General features: G+C 35.2%; 1 protein-coding gene across 2 annotated transcripts; it reads right to left on the bottom strand.

Annotated features, from left to right (window-relative positions):
• Positions 1-5,130: 5,130 nt before the first annotated feature.
• LOC137742298 (autophagy-related protein 18f) lies at positions 5,131-12,738 on the bottom strand. 2 transcript variants are annotated; one of them, XM_068482129.2, is made up of 8 exons: positions 11,855-12,738; positions 8,698-9,162; positions 8,180-8,611; positions 7,695-7,922; positions 6,775-7,590; positions 6,499-6,665; positions 5,975-6,343; positions 5,131-5,371 (listed from the first exon to the last, which is right to left on the bottom strand). In XM_068482129.2, exons 1-7 carry the CDS (start codon positions 12,131-12,133, stop codon positions 5,977-5,979), a joined length of 2,754 nt encoding a protein of 917 aa, XP_068338230.2. In that variant the 5' UTR covers positions 12,134-12,738; the 3' UTR covers positions 5,131-5,371; positions 5,975-5,976. The 2 variants fall into 2 exon arrangements, with proteins under 2 accessions (XP_068338230.2, XP_088535477.1); XM_088679351.1 differs by having other exon boundaries at positions 6,499-6,653; positions 11,855-12,702.
• Positions 12,739-22,280: the final 9,542 nt, after the last annotated feature.

Genomic DNA, 22,280 nt, shown 5'->3' with positions numbered 1-22,280 from the left:
AGGGCAGAACCCTACCATGGCTGACTGTCTCCCTCTAAATACCTCATCTCCACCATATTATGGTAACTTTTGACTACGCGTACACGCGCTAAACACTCTTTTTCGGAGATAGTGACGTAGGCATCGGAGATTCATTGACCACACCCACCAACCCCCTCCCAACCTCGTGGGTGTGTGTGGCTTTGGTCCTTGATCAAATGTGTTTATTGTTTTGCAAGTACAAATTCGTCAAGACTAAAAACGTTACATTTTTGCTATCACAAATTGGTGCTTTCATTGAGAGCCTGATTTAGTATGCTCAAAGAAGGCTCTCGCATTTACTTTCTGGGAGCGGAACTGCTAGCTCTAGAGAGGATAGTGGTGAGAGCATCCCCAATGGGGGCTTTATCCTCCTTGAGGCTATCACATTTGTAGCTCTAAAGAAAAATTTCATCCCCAATGGGCTGGAAAATGAGGCTACATCCACAACATGGGCTAGCAACTTCAATCCTTGGGTAATAAAAAGTTATGCTACATCTAGCCCCAAAAAGTAGGGTGACCCACACCAAATTGAGGGCCTAATCTTGGTTTTTTGTTTGTTTTTTAGTTTAGAAATGGGTAAGCCCCATTTTTAATTCCAAAACATGATTTTAAGGTTATTATTCAATTGTTTAGGATTTTAAGGTTTTATTTTCAACCGTTTGTTTGATTAAGAAAACACATACAAACAACGACTATTTTTTGTGTGATTGATTAGAAAAAAAACGCAGTGCTTTGTGTTTAATTTTCTAGATTGAAAAATTCATAAAATAGTGATGAAACTTAACATTGGTAGTTTAGAAACCTAAACCGAATATACAAACAAATAACATAACTAAATTGTGATAAGATAATCCAATCCAATGGTTGTTATGAAATGAAAACCTTGTTTGCTTTCGGAGTATGTGTCAATCAGAGAAATAAACCAACAAATGAGATTGAGATAAGATAATCAAATTCAATGGTTGTTATGAAATGAAATCGTATCTTGTCTGATTTCATAGAAACAAACCAATGGATGAGATTGAGATAAGAGAGCCTACAATAGTGCATAAGTGATGAAATTTAATTTGGTCAGAATTTGAATTTTTTTAGGTTAAAATGTTCATAAATTAAAATTTAAGATAACACGTCCAAAAATCAAGTTAAGAAAAGTTAAGACAAAATAAATTTACCACGTAATCAAATCACTCATAAATAAAATATATAGCTCCATATAGAGCCCGAAAGATGTATAGTCCCTCATTGGGAGAGATTTTTTTTAGAGCCCCAAAGATTCCTCAGATCTCTAAAATGGACTATATCTACCACTTTTCTAGCCCTATATAAAGCCCCTCATTGGGGATGCTCTGAGAAACTGCCCCGGGGTGTTGAAGCTTCCCTTCGCAGCCCATGCTGCAGTGACTATTAAAGAGATCAGAGGAGATTTAAACTGTTGGAGAAGTCTTAAATGGCAAGATCGTGCAGATAAGATCATTCTTGTAGTTTTTTTTTTTTAATTTTCGAGTGTACGTAGTTTTCATCTATGAACCCAACCATCCATTTTCTTTTATAATGGCAATGATATTAATGTGCACAAGTTGCTGTATAGTAAATGTATTTTCTGTTGGATTCTCTTAACGTAATCGAAAATGCTCTTGTTTGTTGGCATGAAGATGTGAGGACGCATACAAAGGTGGTGAGCAAGTCCTAGAATAAGTTCCAGAAACAGTTCATCGGTTTCATCTCCTTGCTTGTAGCAGTAGTCTGTTAGCTGCTTGCAATGTAATGCATAGATAAAAAAAAAACCCTCGCAGCCATTGTTCTCCTTTCCATTCCAAAATCCTACATTCAGAGTCGTCGGCCCCTTGCTTCAACTAAAGCACGTGGCAACCTTTCTCCCGTTTTACAACCCCTCCTCCTTCCTCTTCTCATGGATTGCCACGATTTTGTTTTTTAGTTTTAGTATTTTTTATGAGTGCCCCCTTGGTGAGGATTTTTGGGAGTATATCCTAGTGACTATTTTATTTTTGTGTTTGTGTCTTATCAGCTCTTATTGGGTCTATTTCGTTGTTTTGGGTGATTTTGCTTATGGTGTTCACCTCAAAATTTATGTTGGTTTGGATATTAGTTGGTTCCTTGTCAGTTCTTCTTCGAAGTCTGCATTATTCGTTGTCAAAGAGTGCCCTCATGGTCGAATTCTTTACTATTCGTTGTCAAAGAATGTCCTCATGGTCGAAGTCTGCACAAAAGTCAAATGAACTCTATTCCCGGTGAAAATTTATGTTGGTTTCTGATTTTGTCAAAATCAGAAAAGAAAGGTCCATGTTGACTCGTATATTAATCTAGTTTCTGGGTCAGAGTTGCTCATAATTCAACTTGAAACATCCAAGGAAAACAAAATTTAGTACCATATCACCTCATGTCGTATCAAATCTGCATTTAAGGGGAGATTACTTAGTCGTCGACGCGTGGTGGCATACCTTCCTTATTCCAAAGAAAAAAGCATGGTTTTTCCATCTAAATGTCAAAAACCTTTGAACTAGAAATTTACTGAATCTGACCAAATTTTGCGTTTAAGTTTTTAAAGAATAAATAATTGATCATACTAACCAAACTGAACTAAACCGGTGCAGACCTAAGATCACCTCCATAGTCCATACTGGGGTATTCCAGCCCTAATATAGTCACATTTTGTAATAAAATTCAACACCTAGTAATTTATGATTAAGTTAGCACAACAAAAATAATGCTATTGACGGACTAAGTTGGGCCTACAAAATTTATCACATACAACACAAGAAGGTAAGAAACTTCAACTTCAGGTACCTTCTAGTCAAATTGAAAAAAGAATAGTCCACTCATACTCTATAGAGATTCCGGTTCAAAGGTGAATCCTTCTCCATTAATGAACTTGAACATCCAAGAAAAAGAAATCTCATGCAGCCTGAACAAGTGGCATATGGTAAAGCCCTTGGTCCAAAAATGACAAAACGGATTGCATGAATAGTCAAACTTCAAATGGAAAACGGCAAATGGCTTAGTCAAGTTGATTAGAGCGGTTTGTTTCTTCTGCACGAATTTCTATTCCCGTGGTTTAGGTGAAGATATGGCGACTCTAGATACGTATTTGTATAGTTTGGCTGAGATTTCTTGAATCCAAAGCATCATTTTCTCATGTTCTTACCTACTGAACTTTATTAAGCATCTGCCATGGAAATTGTGGGTGATGTTTTGGGTGCTTTTGTCGGAGAAACTGCCTCGATATTATGCGGCTGTCTATGTTTTGCCGGCATAGACACTGCCAGATTCCGAAAGAACCTCGACGAGTTAGAGAAGGAGATGAAACATCTTAAGGATCTTAGGAACGATTTCCGGCAAGAGATGGTCGTATCAGAAACGGAGAAAGATGGAAAGGTACCTGCTGCAGAACGAGAAGTGTGGTTTGGAGAAGTAGAACTGCTTGAGCGTAAAGTAAGTTTGTTGCAAGCAAGAGTGGTTGTGATGAACAATAACAAGAAGAAATTTTGTGGGTGTTTTCGTAATTGCGGTAAGCGGTGTAAGGCCGCTGGAGAAGCGGCGAGATTGCTCAGGGAGATCGAAATCCTGCAGAGTAAGGCTAGGAGTTTCCCAGAAGCTAAAGACGGATAGAAAAAGTGAAGAATGTAGATTTCAAAAGCTCAACAGATACGATAAATTTTGCGCACGCTTAATTAAGAAGCATCAACTTTCTAAATTCATAACGACGCAGATTTACAGAAACATGTTACTTTGTGCTATCTAATTCGCAAACATGTAGAACAATACGTAAATGTAGAGTTGTTCTAAATGTCTTTTGTTTTCTCCTTCTTAAGTTCTTACGAGCGACGTTACCAATCTTTTGTTTTGCTTTCCAGTCATGGCAAGAACATCCATGCCGCTGTACGCCCGCCTTCGCCTGTTGTTTCTGCATGGGTTTTTATTCTTCTTCGTACTTACGTTGCTTCTCAGCGGCAGCACGGACATCGGAAGTTTTTCGTGGATTATTTCCTTCAGTGGAAAAAAAAAAAAAGCAAACTGAGTGTAGGCATCAAGGTAGCCGCTGCAGAAGAGGACTCAAGGTGGCTTGTTTGGTTGAAAGGAAAGGATAGCTTGACTCACCGATTGGTTACAGGGATAATATGATTGAGTCCTTGTTGCTTGGCCGAGGCTACAAGGGAAGGGTGATTTTGCTTGTGAGTCGAGAGAGGGATCGGATCAAGTGCCACAACCGGCCTAAGGGATGCAACCTATTCGCTTGCCATAGCGGCAGTGGTCATTTACCTCGACCAACCTAGGCAGGCGTGGCACTTGAAAATAATACTGTCTCGATCACAAGTTGGTTTTATTTCGTTTACAAAAGCACAAGCTCCTAATCCTACATCATGGCCGTCTCTGACATTTCAAAGGCATTGTGCGAATTTAATAAAAAGGCTCTCCTTGTTTAAAAAATTATAATTTTTTTAGCAAACAGATTTCAACATTTTTTTAACGATATATTAATACAAAATTCAACCGTCAATATTCAAATTTAATTGAAATCAACCTTCCACTCTTAATAATTGAATTATCTCCAATTTCTTTTAACGATATATTTATACTCACATGTCATATATAGGAGGATGAAAAATTTTAGAAGCCCTCTGAAATTCGGGGCACATACCACTACATCTTTTGCACACTCCCAACTCCGCATGAGTAGGGCACATTCTCTTGTTCAGGCGAGAGAATTTCCAAGGAGCGGCCAGCCACAACGGTTTTCCTTAGAGAAATCTTGGAAGCTAACAAAGGTTGTACTAAGCATTCTTCAAAGCTTTTACTTTAAGTGATCCCCTATCAAGGACTTGACAACCTTCCAAACCATTTGAGGATACAGGGTTGGTCCTGGCCTCTTTGAAAACCTAACCAGCCCTAGCTGGCCAGACCAATGTCCCAAGGACTCGTTTGGTGAGCTAGATGGAATTTGACGTCAGGGATAGGATTGGATTGGAAGGGATTGGTTAGGCTTTGAGTCCCAGTTTGTTGTCCTAAGTTAACAAATTGGGCCCTGCAAGTGCAAACCACAAGTAGAACAAGCAAGAATAATAGCTGTAGGAAAGTGTAAAACTAGCCGAATAAAAGGCAAGATTGAAATGAACATACCAACTTAACGCTGTTATTTACATATTATGATTGATTATGGAAATATATATTCATACCATCACTTATTTACAACGTCAACATAAGATGAAACCGCAACAGAGTATCCACAATTCAGCATCGGTAAAAAGCCCCTGTTGCTCATGCTTCTCTGCAGGCCACCCCCATTATATAAACAGTGTTAATCTCCCAGTAGAAGTAAAGAAAATCTGCACACCTGAAAACAAAAGAAAACAAAGACAGACTCAAAAATAGCACACAGAAAGGTACGGATGAAAAACCCATAGACTAAGGAGAAAAGTGAGAAGTTGCAAGGGAAAGAGCAAAAATCATGCTTCTCTGCATATAATTTGCTTGTTAAACATTTCATTTTTACAAAATCCAACAGTAATTCAACAGCTCAGCATTGCCACAGTAAATGCCTGCGTACATAAGTAGGCAAGTGCCTCGCTCGCCTTATGTACAAAGTGTGCAGTGTGTTTAAGGATATGACAAACCGTGATGGATGGTTTTTTCTTTTGAGTAGGAGAATTTGTGCCGCACTGAGAATATATGTAAACCATTTTCGTAGAAGATTTGAAATTTAAGAAGGAAAAAAAAAACAGAATACCAAGTGGGAGAGAATGAATGTCATGCCTAGAATATCATGCTTGTAAACAGGTCGTTAATTTCAAATTACGACACCTCACTGACTATATCATTCTCGCTTCATTCAATGAAGACATTTGCAGAAGATCACCCAGGCTAAATCATCATCCTGAACTCAGTAATCTTACTAATATATTCAACAAACAAATCTACAACAGTAATTGGAACATACCTCTAATCAAACTCATCACCTTTGTCTCCAAACAGATTCCCCAATCCCAGGCCTTCTATGTCATTATTTACAAACTTAAGTTGGGCCTCCAAGTTTAAGCTGCTCTCTCTATTATTTACAGTCTCAAGCTGAGTCTCTGTCTTCGGGCTGTCATTGTTATTTACAAAGCCCTTTCTTTCTATGGGCGTCTGAGAACCACCCCGTCCAGTTTCTTCAATCCCATTAGCAAGTTGTGCCACTCCAGCACCACTTTCAGTCATGGTGTCAAGAGAGCTTGAACTGTTTCGGCACGAAAGCCCGCTATTTTCAGATACACCAGACCTCTGATGCGAAAGTTGCCCACTAAAATTGCTATCTACAGAAGCAACCCTGCATAAGAAAAGATGGTAATTCATACACATTATTATTAGCAGTATGTTGTACATGATGAAGCATACATAATATATGCAGAGAGCATGTGATCATAAGCAACAAGGACATGACCAGGGGCTGATAATAAATGGATGCATAGAACCTCCGCTCACCTTGTTTGTTGAAATATGGGAGTTTGAAGATATTCAAAAACTGGGACCAAATCCTTTGATCTTGCTTCAATCATGTGAGTTGGAATTCTCTCGATCTCAATTTCCCCTACTGAAGCAGTTTCATCATCCATTTTGACACCTTCCACTATTATCGACTGAAAGTATAGCTGGCAAACAATTTTACAAAAGCAAAGAGCATGTCGAACATCACAAACACAGAATTTTTATGAAAAGAAAGCATAACCACAATTTTGCATTTTCCAACTCCCAAAATACCTCAGGTTTTGCCCACACTGGACTTCGAGCTTCATGCATCTGCAGTTCAGCTTCTGAAATATACAACTGATGTTTTTCCTCAGGGCTGATCTTTGCTTTTGTAACAGTACTGCAAGCTTCAGGGTAAATGGTGTTTCCCTTCTTCTTCACTTCGCGATATATCTTATTGTTGTCAAAATTTCCATTCTCACCATATATGTCGGAAGTATCCTCATGCTCCCTTCGGTTTTTCTTTTGACATATATTCCACTTCTGGATAGCTTCAACTACTAATCTTGCATCATCCTCCAGGCCCGACTCATAAGGAGTGTTCAATCCAGCCCCAGCTGTCGAATCTAGATCGTTTGATATTCGCAATGCGTATTGTATCATGGAACCAGAAGGAGAAAAAACCAAGAGGTGGTACTTAGCCTTCGAAGAGTTGCGATCCACATAATGAGCATTGCCCTTGCAATTGTGGAATGAAGAAGCAACTGCCCCAGAAAGGGTAGTCATCTTACCTGTTGCAGCAGCTGCAGCACCACTTACAGTGCCTCTCCAACTATTATTTCCATTTCTTATTCTACCAACAACAGAAAGTGTAACTGGGGGACCAGCTGAGCAAAGGCTTCTCTGATCAAGTGTTTGCAAACCTGGCCAACGAACTGACGATCTAGTAACACCCAATCCTGTACTTTTGGTGGTAAAACCAGCATCAGCAGTTGGGAGATTTACTAATCCTCCCCAAGGATTTATAGCAAACAGATGGCTTGTCCCCCTAGAGGAACTAACCATGATCCAGTTGCTGTCATCACTAAAACTGATGTCCTGTATAATCTGGAAATGAAAAATGAAAAAGAGGAAATTAATATCAAACACGTGATTGTTGAAACAAATGGCATACCCAACAAGGAATTCTGAAACATGAGAATGGCTCCTACTGCATTTGTTAATCCACGTTGGAGCCTGTAAAGATGTACATATGATGCACCACCATCAGTTGAAGAAAAGCTTCCAGGCATTATCTTAAAAACATTGATGTTATGCCCCTGAGTTGATGCAGTCACTAAAAGGGTGCCACTAGGATCAAAGCATAATGCAGAAATAGGACTCGTGTGCGCCCTGAACTGGGCAATAACAGCCTTACTGACAATATCTCTGACAATTACCTGACAAACCAAAGAACATGATAAGCACAGGGGACCTAAATAACGCATGAAAGGATCAGAACAGTATCACTTACCCTTATAACAAACTTGATTCGGTAAAAAAATACAATATAACAAAGCATGCGCATGCATTTACTCATGCAAAGTTAGAAAGGTAACTCACTAAATATACGAACTCCAGTCAAAGTCTAAAAAAGAAAAAGTGAACTTACAACTACAAGTGAAAACAGAATTGAGGTCAACAATATGTACCATACCATTCCAACATTATCAGTGTCTGTGGACAGGCCATTGACAGTACCATTAACTTTCCAGACAGGATTCGCTGATTGAAGAGAAGTATTACTATCAGGTATAAGCTCAGAGCAGTACCGGGACAGCTTCTTATATCCCATGTCTCCCAGGGTTACAATCCCAGCAGCTAGTTGCTTGCTTGACTCTTTTGCATAGTGAGCAACCAGGCTTCCATTTGAAGGAAAACCAGAAAAACTTGCAGAAGGTTCCAGATGCTGTGGACTGACACGCCCAGAATTAGATACAGCAACAGGACTTCCACTATAAGCCAGCCATCTATTGCCTAATGCAAGAGGTCCACAACCTATACCTCCAGAACCAGGGAATCCCGTAACTATCGGATTGGTAAGAATGGTATATTCTCTCTCCAATGTCATGGAATCAAAACAGTGAATCTGCAATACACAAGACTAGATACTCAAATACCGGTTAAGCAGAAGATAAGAAATAATGGAGAAACGTTACATAAACAGGTATCTACCTGAGCTGCTAGAGAAATAGCAACAACTCGAGAACTGCACTTTACTGAATAAACAACTGATCTGAACTTTAGAACATGAACATAAGATTGAGATTTCAAAGAATAAAACCGAACAACAGTAGGCACAAAACTGCTGTTCGCTGTGTCATGGCTGTATGCAGTAACACCATTGTGAGGAGTGGCAGTGCCATCCTGTATGATATTACCCACAGAAATGGACCCATTGGCACAAACTACCATCAATGGACGGCTTTCTTCAAACTTGTCTTCTGATCTCTTTGATGCTATTGGTTTAGGTAGCATTTGCATGAATGAGGCAGGACCATCATATCTGGAAACCAGGTCCCGGACATTATCTGCTTCTTCAACATCCCAAACCTGGAATCCAGAACGGTAGCCCAGAAGGAGAACTTGATGAGTGTCATTCCCCTCACCTTCTAACTTGTCAAAGCCAGCCCAGTTCACCTTTATTTATTCAAAAGATATATGAAAAGTCAACTCCATTCTCTACTACTTTGAAGACTCCAGATGGGAAAAGTACATCTTAAAGTCATGCCCATATCAACATAAGAAAGAATGTAGTATCCTAATGTTCAATGAAAAAATCAAATACAGGAAAAATGTAACAAAACCAAGTTTAAAACAAATGGAGAAAATTTATAGAAAACAAGATAAAGAGTCATCAACCTGAAAGTGCACAATTAACACCAACTCTTAGGCCTTGTATAATTTTCTTTTTAAGTAACCCTTGGCGGAAAAAATGTTGAAAGAGAAAGAAAGACCTTGATGGAGTAACATCAAATTCAAGAATAAAAAATATGATCATGTGCATCCCTGTTGAATGGGAAACATGTAATGGTTAAAGTGCCAACAAAATATCATTTTACCACTTCTAACATATAAACAAAAAGCTAAAATTTCCAATCAATTACATACCTCCATTCAGAGATTCATGTTTTGTTCATTTATTTTATACAAACATTAAACTTTCTAAATTGTTATATAGACGATAGAATCACGAAACTTCTTAACAACAAATGCACCTCAATTGCTCCTTCCAAGTTCTAGTGCACAGGCATGTTTGATGTGAAATAACTATTTATTTGGGTGTCAAACGCTAAAAAAGGCACTGAAATTTGCATCAAATATTTTCATTATGCAACTGCTTTGTTGTTTCCAGAGTAGCATTGCACAAAAATAACGAGCAAAAACCCGTTAGTATAATGTTTTCTGGATTCAATACAGTAGATATAAGTATAATGTTCAAAACTCCTCCATCAGTGAATCACTATTACACCTTGTAAAAAATATGCATGTCATCTTCATCATAATGTTTCCAAAAAAAAATCATAAAATGTATACTCATCAGAAAGGCTTAATTTTTGTAAACAAATCATTTACGTCAAAAAGATAAATAGAGGCTCTGTTTGGCTGCAATTATCACTACCTTAAAATGACGTTTTCCTGATCAATGTTACTTTAAAGGAATGATCACTTCAGATGCATTTCCATTTCTACTGAAATAATTAGCTGCTACGTCAATTGAATTATGAAGTCTAGTTTACAATAAAATAATATTAATTATACTTATCATGAATTCCACTACACCAATCACTAAATATTATTGCTAGTTGCAAAATATCTTTTAAAAAAACTCCATGACAACTATAATGTAACACCACTTAAGTCACACAATCCCACACTCCATGCATTGAACAGATTAGTTATGACTGTATTCTGGATATGCCAACGGATAACATTCAACCAAAGCGTTTACCATGCTTGAAGTAATTTTGTAGCAACTCCTTTATATAATAATATGAAGGATAAACTCAAGTTGTTAACCGGAATGTATAGTTCCTGTAGCATCAAGTCAAACGTGATATGGAAACCTCCTAATCCTAACAATCTAACAATGAATAAACAAAAATGCTTCACTAAATGTTTTTCTATTGAATCTGGAAATTAGGATGTGCACTTGTAACAGACTTACTCAACAAAGTTTTCTTTACATCTGACCAGATTCACAAACTTTTGGTCACAACCAGGATGGAAAACATGATCTAATTGAAGTGATGCAATCAAAGCTCAATAATTTAACCAAATATTTCCAAATTAATATAATTAATTGCAAAGAAAAGAGCTTAAACAAATAGAAAATTAATGTCATTTGAAATCAAACACGTGGAATATGTAGCACAAATCTGACAAAAGGTACCCACCATTCCTCCCATAAGGCACATGTATATCAAAACATACACGTGTAGAGCCTCATTACGCAACTGAACCGACTAACACACCTATGCTATCCGACATTAAACAAGCGACAAATCACATTAGCTTGTTGCGAACACCGAATCTGAACTACCTATGAATCCAAACTGGAATATGTGTGGATCCTATTTTTACAAAATAATCTACTAGATTATCCAGTATGCTGACACCAAAATGACAATATTCATTAAAAATATTGCGTCAACAAGAATCAAATCTTGCGATACATTTACAAAATAATCTACTAGGTTATCCAGTATCCCGACATGAAAACGACAAACCCTTAAAAAAATTGCGCCAACAAGAATCAAATCTTGCAATGCATGCAGAACAACCTCGACCACTACAATCACCCTCCCAATGAATTGCAACTGCTCCACAACTAGTATAAACATTAATACCGTCCTAATTCAATCAGCTTCCAAATCAAGCATTCTTAAACAATTTTCATCCCTTTGATTATTTGAGGAAATAATCATCAACTCCATAAACAATTTTCATCATTCACAGACCTATTTTGCATTCTCTTTCAGGCTCAAAACTTCAGATGCAACCTATTGAAACTAAGTATTCACAGCTAACAATTTTGGCAACTTAAGTACTGCACATATTATTTCAAGTTCAATCTGCATTTCAAAGTTTGTATTCATAAAAATAAAATAACCAATTTATACTAAATCCAGACTTTATTCCCAGATTTTCATAACAAGTTTAATTTATCTATCCACAAAAGGTAGCAACATCTAAAGTAGATTACACCATCATATGAACATATACTTGTACATATACACAACAAATGAACTGAATTCTACACTTCTGAACTAATTTTCAACCGGAGTCCTTTAATTTCAAATTAAGAAACCAAAGATTCAGCAACTCATACCTGATCAATGTTGGTATCATCATCCCTCTCCACAATCGAGGAAGCCACCGAAGCTGCGGACCTCGCAACGGTGGAAGCACCGGACGAAACGATCCTCAAGTAGCTCGAAATGGCCCGAAAAGAGTTGGGAATGAAGCTGTTGGACCGAGCGGGGCGAGGAACACCACCCTGCTGCTGCTTCTGACCGCCATCATTCCTCATCCCCAGCACCAGAGAGATCAAACTAGTCAATACCCAGATCACGAAAACCGATGATTCTTCAAAAACTGCCTTAATCATAACCCCAGAGCTGTTTCCCTTTGAACTTATGAGGCAAAACCCAAATAAGAAACAGCCCCAAATTCACAAGCTTTAGGTCCCAAGTGTCCCCATCTCCTCCTTACACCAAAAGGCATCCAAATTTTCACAAAAACCCAAAATTATAAAACCCCAAATCAAACCAAATTGGAAACACCCAGACACAGGGCCTTCGCCTCTGATTCCACGTCGTCTCCTCAATAAAAAGACAAAGAAACTCTTATGTAACAGCTTTCAAATACAAACAAAGAGCCCCGAACGGACTTTATCTTCAATACCCAGAAGCTGAAATTTGAAAAAAAATAAAAATAAAAATGGGAAAAATGCACAATTTTGCTGAAGAATGAGGGGTTCCTTATACTCCTACAATGAAAAAATGAAAAAATTACGGGCTTTTCTAATTTGAAATTTGAAAAAAAAGAATTTGTACAGAGGATTAAAGGAGGGATTTTAGGGTTTTTGAAGGGAAATCCGCCAAGAAATCGCCAGAAAACCGGGGGAGGTCTGAGGAGAGAGAAAGGTGTAGAGAGAAAAAGAGATCGGATAATGGCAATGTTTTTTTGTGTGTATTTTTTTTGTTTTGTTTTACATTTTTTTTGGAAATAAAATAATAAAAATAAGAGACTATTCGTTTACGACTCTATCCAGGCAAGGCATTTCAAAGTTGGGTTTTAGTTGAACCAAAACAACTTCAACCTCCCCTACAAGTTAGCCCCCCTTCGTTTGAAAGTTTTCAAAATGAGTGGAAGTGTTTTGGTGAAGATGTATTTTAAATTAATTTTTAATAAAAATTCAAGGAAATCTTGAAAAAACACTTTAAGTACTTCCTGTAAAAAATACATAGATGATACTTCTTATAAAAAAAATAAAAAAAAAACATTTATAGTACTTTTTGGAACCCAAAATTAATTTCAACAAAAGCGCTTTAAGTCATTTTAAAAGCATTTCCAAACAAGCCTTATAACTCTGATCAAACGGTTTTCATCCATTTTCGAACTTAAATGATCACTTAGTTTCAAAAGAACGAGACTGCTCTTTTTTGTTTTGCATTTTTTGTAGGATTTCTTTTCATTTTTGTGAGTTAATTCTGGAATTGTGATGACACATAATGTTCATTTGCTTGAAACTATGTTAGTTAGCGGTGTGGCTGCAATACTCGTGGCTTTAAGTGTATCTAGATGTTGTTGGAGTATATGAAAGGGATGAACGTATAAATCTGTTATTTTAAATATTATTGGTTTAAATCACTTTGTTAAACTTCCCCATTAGTTAGATTGATTTTTTTTTTCAACCAATAAAAGTACATTGTAACTAGCATTGTGTCTACGTGTTGGTATTTTCCCTCATGTGTAAGGTTTTGAATCACATACATAGCATTTTGTCTATGGCCTAACCCAAATTTCTTTAAAATGAAATATTGATGTTTTAGGGAAGAAAAAAAAACCGATATAAATACATTATTCAATGAAAAAAAAAAAAAAAAAAAAAAGCCTTGGGTTTGAGGCACGAAGCAAGTAAAAACACGAGTAATGTTCTGATTGAAAATTTTAAGAGGACATATGCCATTTGATTTTGGCCAGAGATGGCTAAAATGTCTTTAGCCTCTTCAAACCCCGCTGAAAGATTAGTCCTACACATTAAGCATTTATTTTATTTTAAGATATTGATCACCTTGTTTGCAAGAAAGAGAAGGTGCCTTGCATACTCCAAGGGACATTGATTGACCTCATCTTTATTATGGAGTTGAAACTTGAGTTGCTCACATTGTCCAATGACAGATTTTATTAGATTAAATATTACATTAGTCATTGACGGACTTCAAACTCACGCTATCATGTAAAAGTTCAAACGTAAATTTTATTATATTAAATGTTATATTAGATGCTATCACAGTGATTGTGGTTTCCATGTTAAATAAGTAAAAATTCCATGCATGCACGCGCGACACAATCATAATAAAGATATCATTAAAATACTTAATAATCTGTAATCAATTCTGTATTTATTTTTTAACTTTGGTTCCCTTCTTTTCTTGTATTCAGGGAACAAAAGAAATATATCATGAAGAATACGTATATGTTTTGTTAGCAGCCTCTGGAGTTTGGACTCCATGGAAATTGTGAGCCACATTATTTATTCTACATTTTTTAAAATATCACTAAAAACATGAATAAGTATAGCAAAGTAGTTGAACGGTTTTGATCATAAACACGAAGTTTTATGAATCGGTAACATACAATTTTGAGTAGAAATTCTTACTCATCATGTAAGTAGCAAAGTATTGTTCTTCATACTTTCTCTCTTACGTGAACTAATGAAATTATAAGGGGAGAAAACTACTGAAATAACATATTGATGTCTCACATTATCTTTTAGGAAAACTAATGAAAAGGGTTTGAAAACTTTGAGTTTTAACGATAAAGACAAAATAAAAGATAAAGTGAATAGTATCAGAATTGATTTTTTAGTGTAAAAATATGGTTTTTCGTTAAAGTGAACAGTACCGTGGACTTTTCGTTAAAACTCTCATTTTAACGAAAAACCACATTTTGGGAGTTTTAACGAAAAGCCCACGGTACTGTTCACTTTAACGAAAAACCACATTTTTACACTAAAAAGTCAATTATGGTACTATTCATTTTACCCTTTATTTTATCCTTATCGTTAAAACTCAAAGTTTTCAAATCCTTTTTATTAGTTTTTTTTTTTCCCTACCGTAAACTAATGAAAATGTTAACTAATTAATACTTTTTAGTATTTTGTGTTCTGGTAAATGTAGTGGATAAAGAAACGTATCCTAAATTGGAAGTTGACGTGATCCAACGGAGCAAGACATTTTAGGAAGGGAATGACCCGTTTGTATTTCATTTACTTGGAGGTCAAGCATAAAATAGGCGTTGATCAATTCTTTTTCGTGGAGGTCAAGCATAATATACCGGTTCAAATTCTCTCTCTCTCTCCCCTGCCCCCCACTCCCAAAAAAAGATTCTTTTCACATCTTTTACCATTTAATATCTTAATTTTGTTGTGTTAATTACCATTGCCTATCCTTCTTTTCTTTAAAATAATTACCTTACGTATGAAATTTTAGTATTTGATTTAATACATGAAAATCCATACACCCCCCCCCCCCACCCCCATATTAATTTTTTTTTTCTTCATACTTACATCTATGTATTTTGGATAACAAACTCAAAGTAATTTTACATTATTAATCATATTTTTAGAGAAGTGAGTGTTTATAGAAAGCATTTGAGGTTAGTAGAAGTTCATTTTGCTCCCCGTGTTTGTAATAGGGCAGCTCATCTAGTGGCTTCTTTTGTTTCAGGAAATGAGGCCTTCATATATGGATGGGATCGATTTTGAGTCAAAGTGATTGTTTGATACTTTGGTGTTTGATGTAAACGTTTCCATTTGAGTTTAATGAATTTTCTATCGTTTGAAAAAAAAAAAAAGATTACCGATGGTTTTGCTAATTTGGCAACATAATCTATAGTCAATATCTTGTATTTGATTTAATAATTTTTCTCAAGCAATAGTTCATAGATTAATTTTTTTGATAAGTTTGAAAATCAGATGCATAAGTATCCTCGTTGTAAGTTATTTTATCCTTTAAAAAAATATAAATCAAAGTAAATTAAGCAACAAAAATAAATAAAGTGTGCACAGAAGGAGACATATAAATTTGATCTTTGGCCAACTTGCCTTGCACAAGTTACATCCAATTATTTTCAATAAACTTTTTGCCTGCTAATCAAACTTTGCAAGTTGCAAAGCCAACAAGTTGTAAGTTGCCCTGCAATTTGACTGCATTTTTCCCAACTTGCAATATCAAGAGAAGCTTAATTTGGCTTCCTCAAGGCTTCCCATGCAATCATACAAATCATGATCATATATAATTGGAAGGGAAAATTACCAAACTCATATATAATTGGCCTTGGTGCAATTTTTGGAGCATAATTGTGCTTTCTTTTGATGTCTCAAAGTGAGACTCTTTATGGATTCTCCATGTACTCTATGCTACCTTATGTTTTTTACACAATGTGTTAGAGTAAATGTAGAAATATAGAGAATAATCCAAATGATGACTTTGAGGTATGACTTGAGTCGTTTTCTTAAAGTGTTATTTGCCCCCACTCGAATGAGTTTGCTAAATGGTTCTTGGCAAATCACTTCCAGGATACAACAAAGTATGGAATTTTCGATTAGCAAAACCAAATTATATTCCCTTCGAAATAAATAGAAAGAAATTATGAATGTGATGGAGACAGAAGAGAGCAAGGAATGTAGAAACAAATTTTTGAAATTGTGTGTGAAACATTATGCCACAAAAGGTATTACTTGGTTTAATATAAATAATATTAATAACTCCATCAGTTATTAATTGCTTGACATATTCATGTCTCAAGCTAGTATGTCTAGACTTTCCATTGTATACCTTATCGTATGCTCTAGACAAAGTAGCATCACCATCGCAGTATAAAGAAACGGATGACATTGGTTGTGGCCACAACTCTATTTCCAATAACAAATTTCTAATCCATTCCACTTCTTTACCCGTTGCCGCTAATGCTATAAATTCATATTCCATAGTTGAATGTGCATGTTTGCTTCTTTGAAGCCCAAGAAATTGCTCCTCCGACGATTGTAAAAATCCACCCTGATGTAGACTTATTATCATTAGTACTTGTTATCCAACTTGCATTTGAATATCCTTCAAGTACTATTGGAAGCTCAGTGTAAGTTAAACTCAGGTTAATAGTTCTTTTAAGATAACCGAAAATTCTATTTATTGCTTTCCAATGAGCAGTACCTGGATGACTAGTGTATCTAGAAAGTTTGCTTACTGCAAATGTGATATCTGACCTAGTACAATGCATGACATACATTAAACTTCCGATTACACTAGCATACTCAAGCTGTGTAACGGACCTACCAGAATTATTAAGCAAAGTCTCACTAGGGTCATAAGGGGTATTTGCTTCTTTTATTTGTAGATGCTTAAACTTAAGAAGCAATTTTTTTATATAATATGACTGACACAAAGCGTAACCCCTATTATACTTCTTTACTTTAATTCCCAAGATAGTATCTACTTCATTCAAGTCCTTCATTTTGAATTTTGAATTTTGAATTTTGATACTATTTAGTTTCAAATACACCTTTCATGTTTGTACCACAAATTAGTAAGTTGTTGACATATAAACATATAACACCATAATCATTTGTGAATTTAGAATATATGCATTTATCAGCACTATTATGTTTAAATCTATATGATAAAATGACAATATCAAACTTTTCATGCCATTGTTTTGGTGCTTGCTTCAATCCATATAATGACTTGATTAATTTACAAACTTTTCATTCTCAGGGAGAATAAACCCTTCTGGTTGTTCCATATAGACTTCTTCATCTAAATCACCATTTAAAAAAGCTGTTTTCACATCCATTTGATGCACATGCAAATTATATAAAGATGTCAATGCAAACAATAATTCTAATTAATGTGAGCCTAGCTATTGGTGCATATGTATCGAAATCGTCTATTCCCTTTTTCTGCTTAAAACCCTTGGCAACTAGCCTGACTTTAAATGTCTGAATAGAACCCGTCTTCTAAACACTCACTTACAACCTATTGCTTTTGATCGTTGGGGCAAGTATACTAAAACCCATGTCTGATTAGATATTAATGATTCAAATTCATCATCTATAACATCTTTCCAAAAGGCTACATCTCTTGACGTCAATGCTTCGCTTAGACCATTAGGATCATCCTCAACATTCAACAATATGAGTATTTTTTTAAGAACTTTTTTTCTATTTCCTTTGACTAAAAATACAATAGATTGAGACGAAATAAAATCAGAGCCTAGAGTCTTTTCTTTTCTTACCCTTTCACTTTTCCTTGGTTCATTAACAGTTTCAAACTGTTTTCTTGTCTCACCTTGAGAATAACTAGTAGTCGGATTAGAGAAAGGTGTTTGATCATTCTCTTTTCCAGACATTGAGTAGTCGTTATAAAATTTATTTTATATAAATTCGACATCTTTAGACTCAACATATTTAGGAGTATTAGCATTAATCATCATAGAATTAATCATTTTAGTGAGTGTCCTATTTTTTCTTTCTACCAAACCATTTTGTTGTGGTGTATATGGTGCAGTTCTTTGATGTACAACACCATGTTCTTCACAAAAAATATCTAATTCACGTGAAGCATATTCACCACCTCTATCACTACGAAGGCATTTAATTTTCCTTCCCTTTTGGTTTTCAACTTCAGCCTTATAGTGCTTAAAACACTCAAAAGTTTCATCTTTATTAGACAATAAATAAATATAAGTGAACTTAGAACAATCATCTATAAATGTGATCAAATATCATTTTTATCCTCTTATTAAAACACCATTAAACTCACATATGTCAGAATATATTAAGACTAATAAATTTGTATTTCTTTCAGCAGTTGGAAAAGGTTTCTTAGTCATTTTGCTTGAATACATGTTTCACGTTTATTATTGTAATCATCATTGCAAGCAATTAAACCAAGTGTGCGCATGTATTTTAAAGATCTAAAATTTACATGTGCTAAAAGTAAATGTCATAAATGAGAGGAAGATTCAACAATATAAGCGGAAGAATTTACTTTATTATTAATACTTAGTTTAAACATTCTATCACAATAATATCCATTCCCAACAAACATTCTATTTTTTGACATTATTAAATTGTCGGACTCTAGAACAGTCTTTATACCGTTCTTACATGATAAATTTGTAGACACAATATTCTTTCTAATTTTTGGAACATGTAATACATTAAGCAACGTCAATTTCTTCCCATAAGTAAACTGAAGTTCAACGGTTCATTTTCCTAGAACTTTGGTGGAATTATGATTCCCCATTAAAATCTTTTGATTGTCGGTTGATACTTGATATGTCTTGAATTGTACCTTATCATTGCATACATGTATAGTAGCCCCTGAGTCTAGCCACCAATCGGATGATTTTATTGTCATTACCATATTTAGTTCGGTAATCATGTCAATATTCATCATTGATACCATTACAACTATGTTATCAATTCCAAAATTTTCCACCATATTTGCGCTATTGGCCTTATTGGCATATTCCTCATTTGCTTTTTTGTGTCTACAATCATGAATGTAATGGTTTTTCTTTCCACAGTGGTAGCAGACACCATTTGCATTATTTTGATTGTTGTTGGAATTTGTCTTCTTAAACTTCCCTTTGTCAATTATGACTTTGAAGTTCTCTTTGTATTTGTTTTCTTCGACAACATGAATTTTAGAGGAATCTTGATTTGCAAAATTCTTATCACGATTTCGAGTTTCTTCTACAATTTGAATACCCTTTTGCAAATCCTCTAAACTAATATCTTCCACCATGAGTAGACGTTTATTTCTATAGTTATTCCATGTTTGAGGTAATTTTGCCATAATAGCCCCAATTATCATAGGATCCGGAATAACTATTTTAAGTTTATGAAGCTTTGAGACCAAGACCAATAATTCATGAACTTAGTCTAGGATGGATTTGTTATCAAACATAGTGAACTCATAATATTTGAACATTAAAAATTTATCGGTACCTCTTTTCTCCGTTGTGTACTTGTGTTGAAGTGCTTCCCAAATTTCCTTTGGAGATTGAATGTGTGCGTACTGGTCATATAAGCAATCAGATAATGTGCCCAAGATGTGTCCTCTACATACCAATTCATCTTCTTCACACTTCTTTCGATCAACAATTATTTTGTTCGTGTCTTTGTCACTTGGTTCACGAATAGGCTCCAATTTTGGGTCTAACACATATATGACATTTAGAACAGTAAGCATGAAACGCATCTTGTCCTTCCATCAGGGGGAGGGGGGTGAAATTTGATCCTTCAAATTTGTCTAGCTTGTAGACATCTTGATTGATAATCTTCAAAGTCATGTTATCAAACTTGTTCTCCATGATGAAAATAACACTTTAAGATTGTTAGAGTAAATGTAGAAATACAGAGAATAATCCGAATGATGACTTTGAGGTACAACTTGAATCGTTTCCTTAAAGTGTTATTTGCCCCCACTCGAATGAGTTTGCTAAAGGGTTCTTGGCAAATCACTTCCAAGATACAACAAAGTATGAAATATTCGATCAGTAAAACTGAATTATAGTTCCTTAGAAATAACTAGAAAGAAATTGTATGAATGTGAAGTAGAGAAAAGAGAACAAGGAATGTAGAAACAAATTTCTAAAATTGTGTGTGAAATATTATGCCACAAAAGGTATTTATAGGCATTCAAACATCCGTTCATCGAGTTCTTTCATTTTAGTTGAAGATATAAAACCCTTCTTAATAGTGTTGACCCAAAAGACATGTATTTTATTTAGAATTTTCAGAAAATAAATATTAACTAATTACATCTTTTAATTCTATTCATACAATTTTAGTAAGCATTATGTCTTTTAACCAGAAGTTGCAATCATTCAACAAAATATACAACCCTAAAAGGTTGAATGAAACCCAACCTTATGTAAGGGATGCTGCTCGTACACTGGTGTGCATCACCCTTTATTATACGCACACATGCTGCACAATGCAGCACCAAGTCATACATACATACATACATACATATATATATATATATATAATAAATTTATATAATTACTATTGAAATCTCTAACACAATGTTTTATAATGTTGGTATAGGAATTAACGTGAAATTGTGAGGTACCAGAGAGTCCCACTTTGAGAGAGTCTCCTTAGCACTTCTCTAGATTAAAAAAAAAAAAAAAAAAAAAAAAAAAAACTAAGGAGACTCTCTCAAAGGATGACTCTCAATGGACTCTCTATCATCTCACAATTTAACGATAATTCTCATTCTAACATTATAAATATTATACAAAAAATATGAGGTAACAAAGTCTCGAGAGAATCCCCGAGCATTTCTCTTTAAAAAAATAATGTGAATTGGTGAAATCACCTTTGCATGCATGGCGTGTAAATGTTTTGATCTGCATGATGCTGATGTCAATTGGTAGAAGACAATCATATGCCCTAATAAAACCTGCATTTGGTGGTGGTGGAAACTAGTGACTCAAAGACAAGATGATGATGTAATATATAATAAATAAACGGGTGTGATATTCACACCTTTTTAATTTTCACTCGTTAGATCGGATGAATTGAAGAAGATCGAGGAACAGAAATCAACAAGAGGTGTGTGAGAAGTAAAAAGGGATATGTGGATAGCACACCCCTAAATAAATAGGGGAAGGGATAAATTTAATTTATAATATTAATTTACACAGCAAGGCAATTTTGCTGATGGTGTGTTATTCATTTCATTTCAATTCCAAAATCAAAGAGTTTGTCTCAAACTGCGAAAAAGTTAAGAAAAGATAGTACGGTGACGTTTGGTTGTCATCCAAATTATCAATGAAAACTACTGGAGTTTTTTTATTTCATTGTTTATTTTTTAAACAGTATTGATACAAAGAGGGGTTATATGACCCAATAGGATCCTCTTTGGATCATTTTGGTGAGGATTCTGAGAATTTGTGAATCATGTTCGTTTATCGTACATCGTGCAGTCAATTTTTATCAGGTACTGTTTGTGTTTAATTTTAAATAAAAATATTTAAAATGATATCTGACTGCATGATGTATGATGAACAACACAATTTACAGATCTCCAGGATCCTCACAAAGAGGATATGGCGAGGATCCGAATTGTTATATGACAATACCTGGCTACTCAAAAGATAATTAGGAGTTCTTACTCAAATTGTTCGTTACCAATTCATAAAACTTGGTGTTTGTTGTTAAGCCTTAAATAATTTCGAAAATTCTAAAGGCAAAACGTTGACTGTTGCTCAAGAAAGACAAGATAACCCTCATTGAACCCGTGCAACCCACACTCCTAAAGGTCCACACAGCTGAATATGACTGCCCACAGCTGATCTGCCATTGGTAAGGAAAAATCAAAGCATTAAAGATAATGATTAATTACTAAAGAGATCCTACCTTTAAGACATTCCAAATTGAAAATTGACTTCATTCAAGTAATTTCCTATTTAAATCAATGAGGGATATTTACTCCATTATCTCAATATATTAT

Source organism: Pyrus communis, chromosome 11, assembly GCF_041283825.1.
Source record: "Pyrus communis isolate YQ-2024b chromosome 11, ASM4128382v1, whole genome shotgun sequence".
Classification (NCBI taxonomy): domain Eukaryota; kingdom Viridiplantae; phylum Streptophyta; class Magnoliopsida; order Rosales; family Rosaceae; genus Pyrus; species Pyrus communis.
Note: the sequence above shows the minus strand (reverse complement) of the source record. Positions and strands in the feature narration are given on the sequence as shown.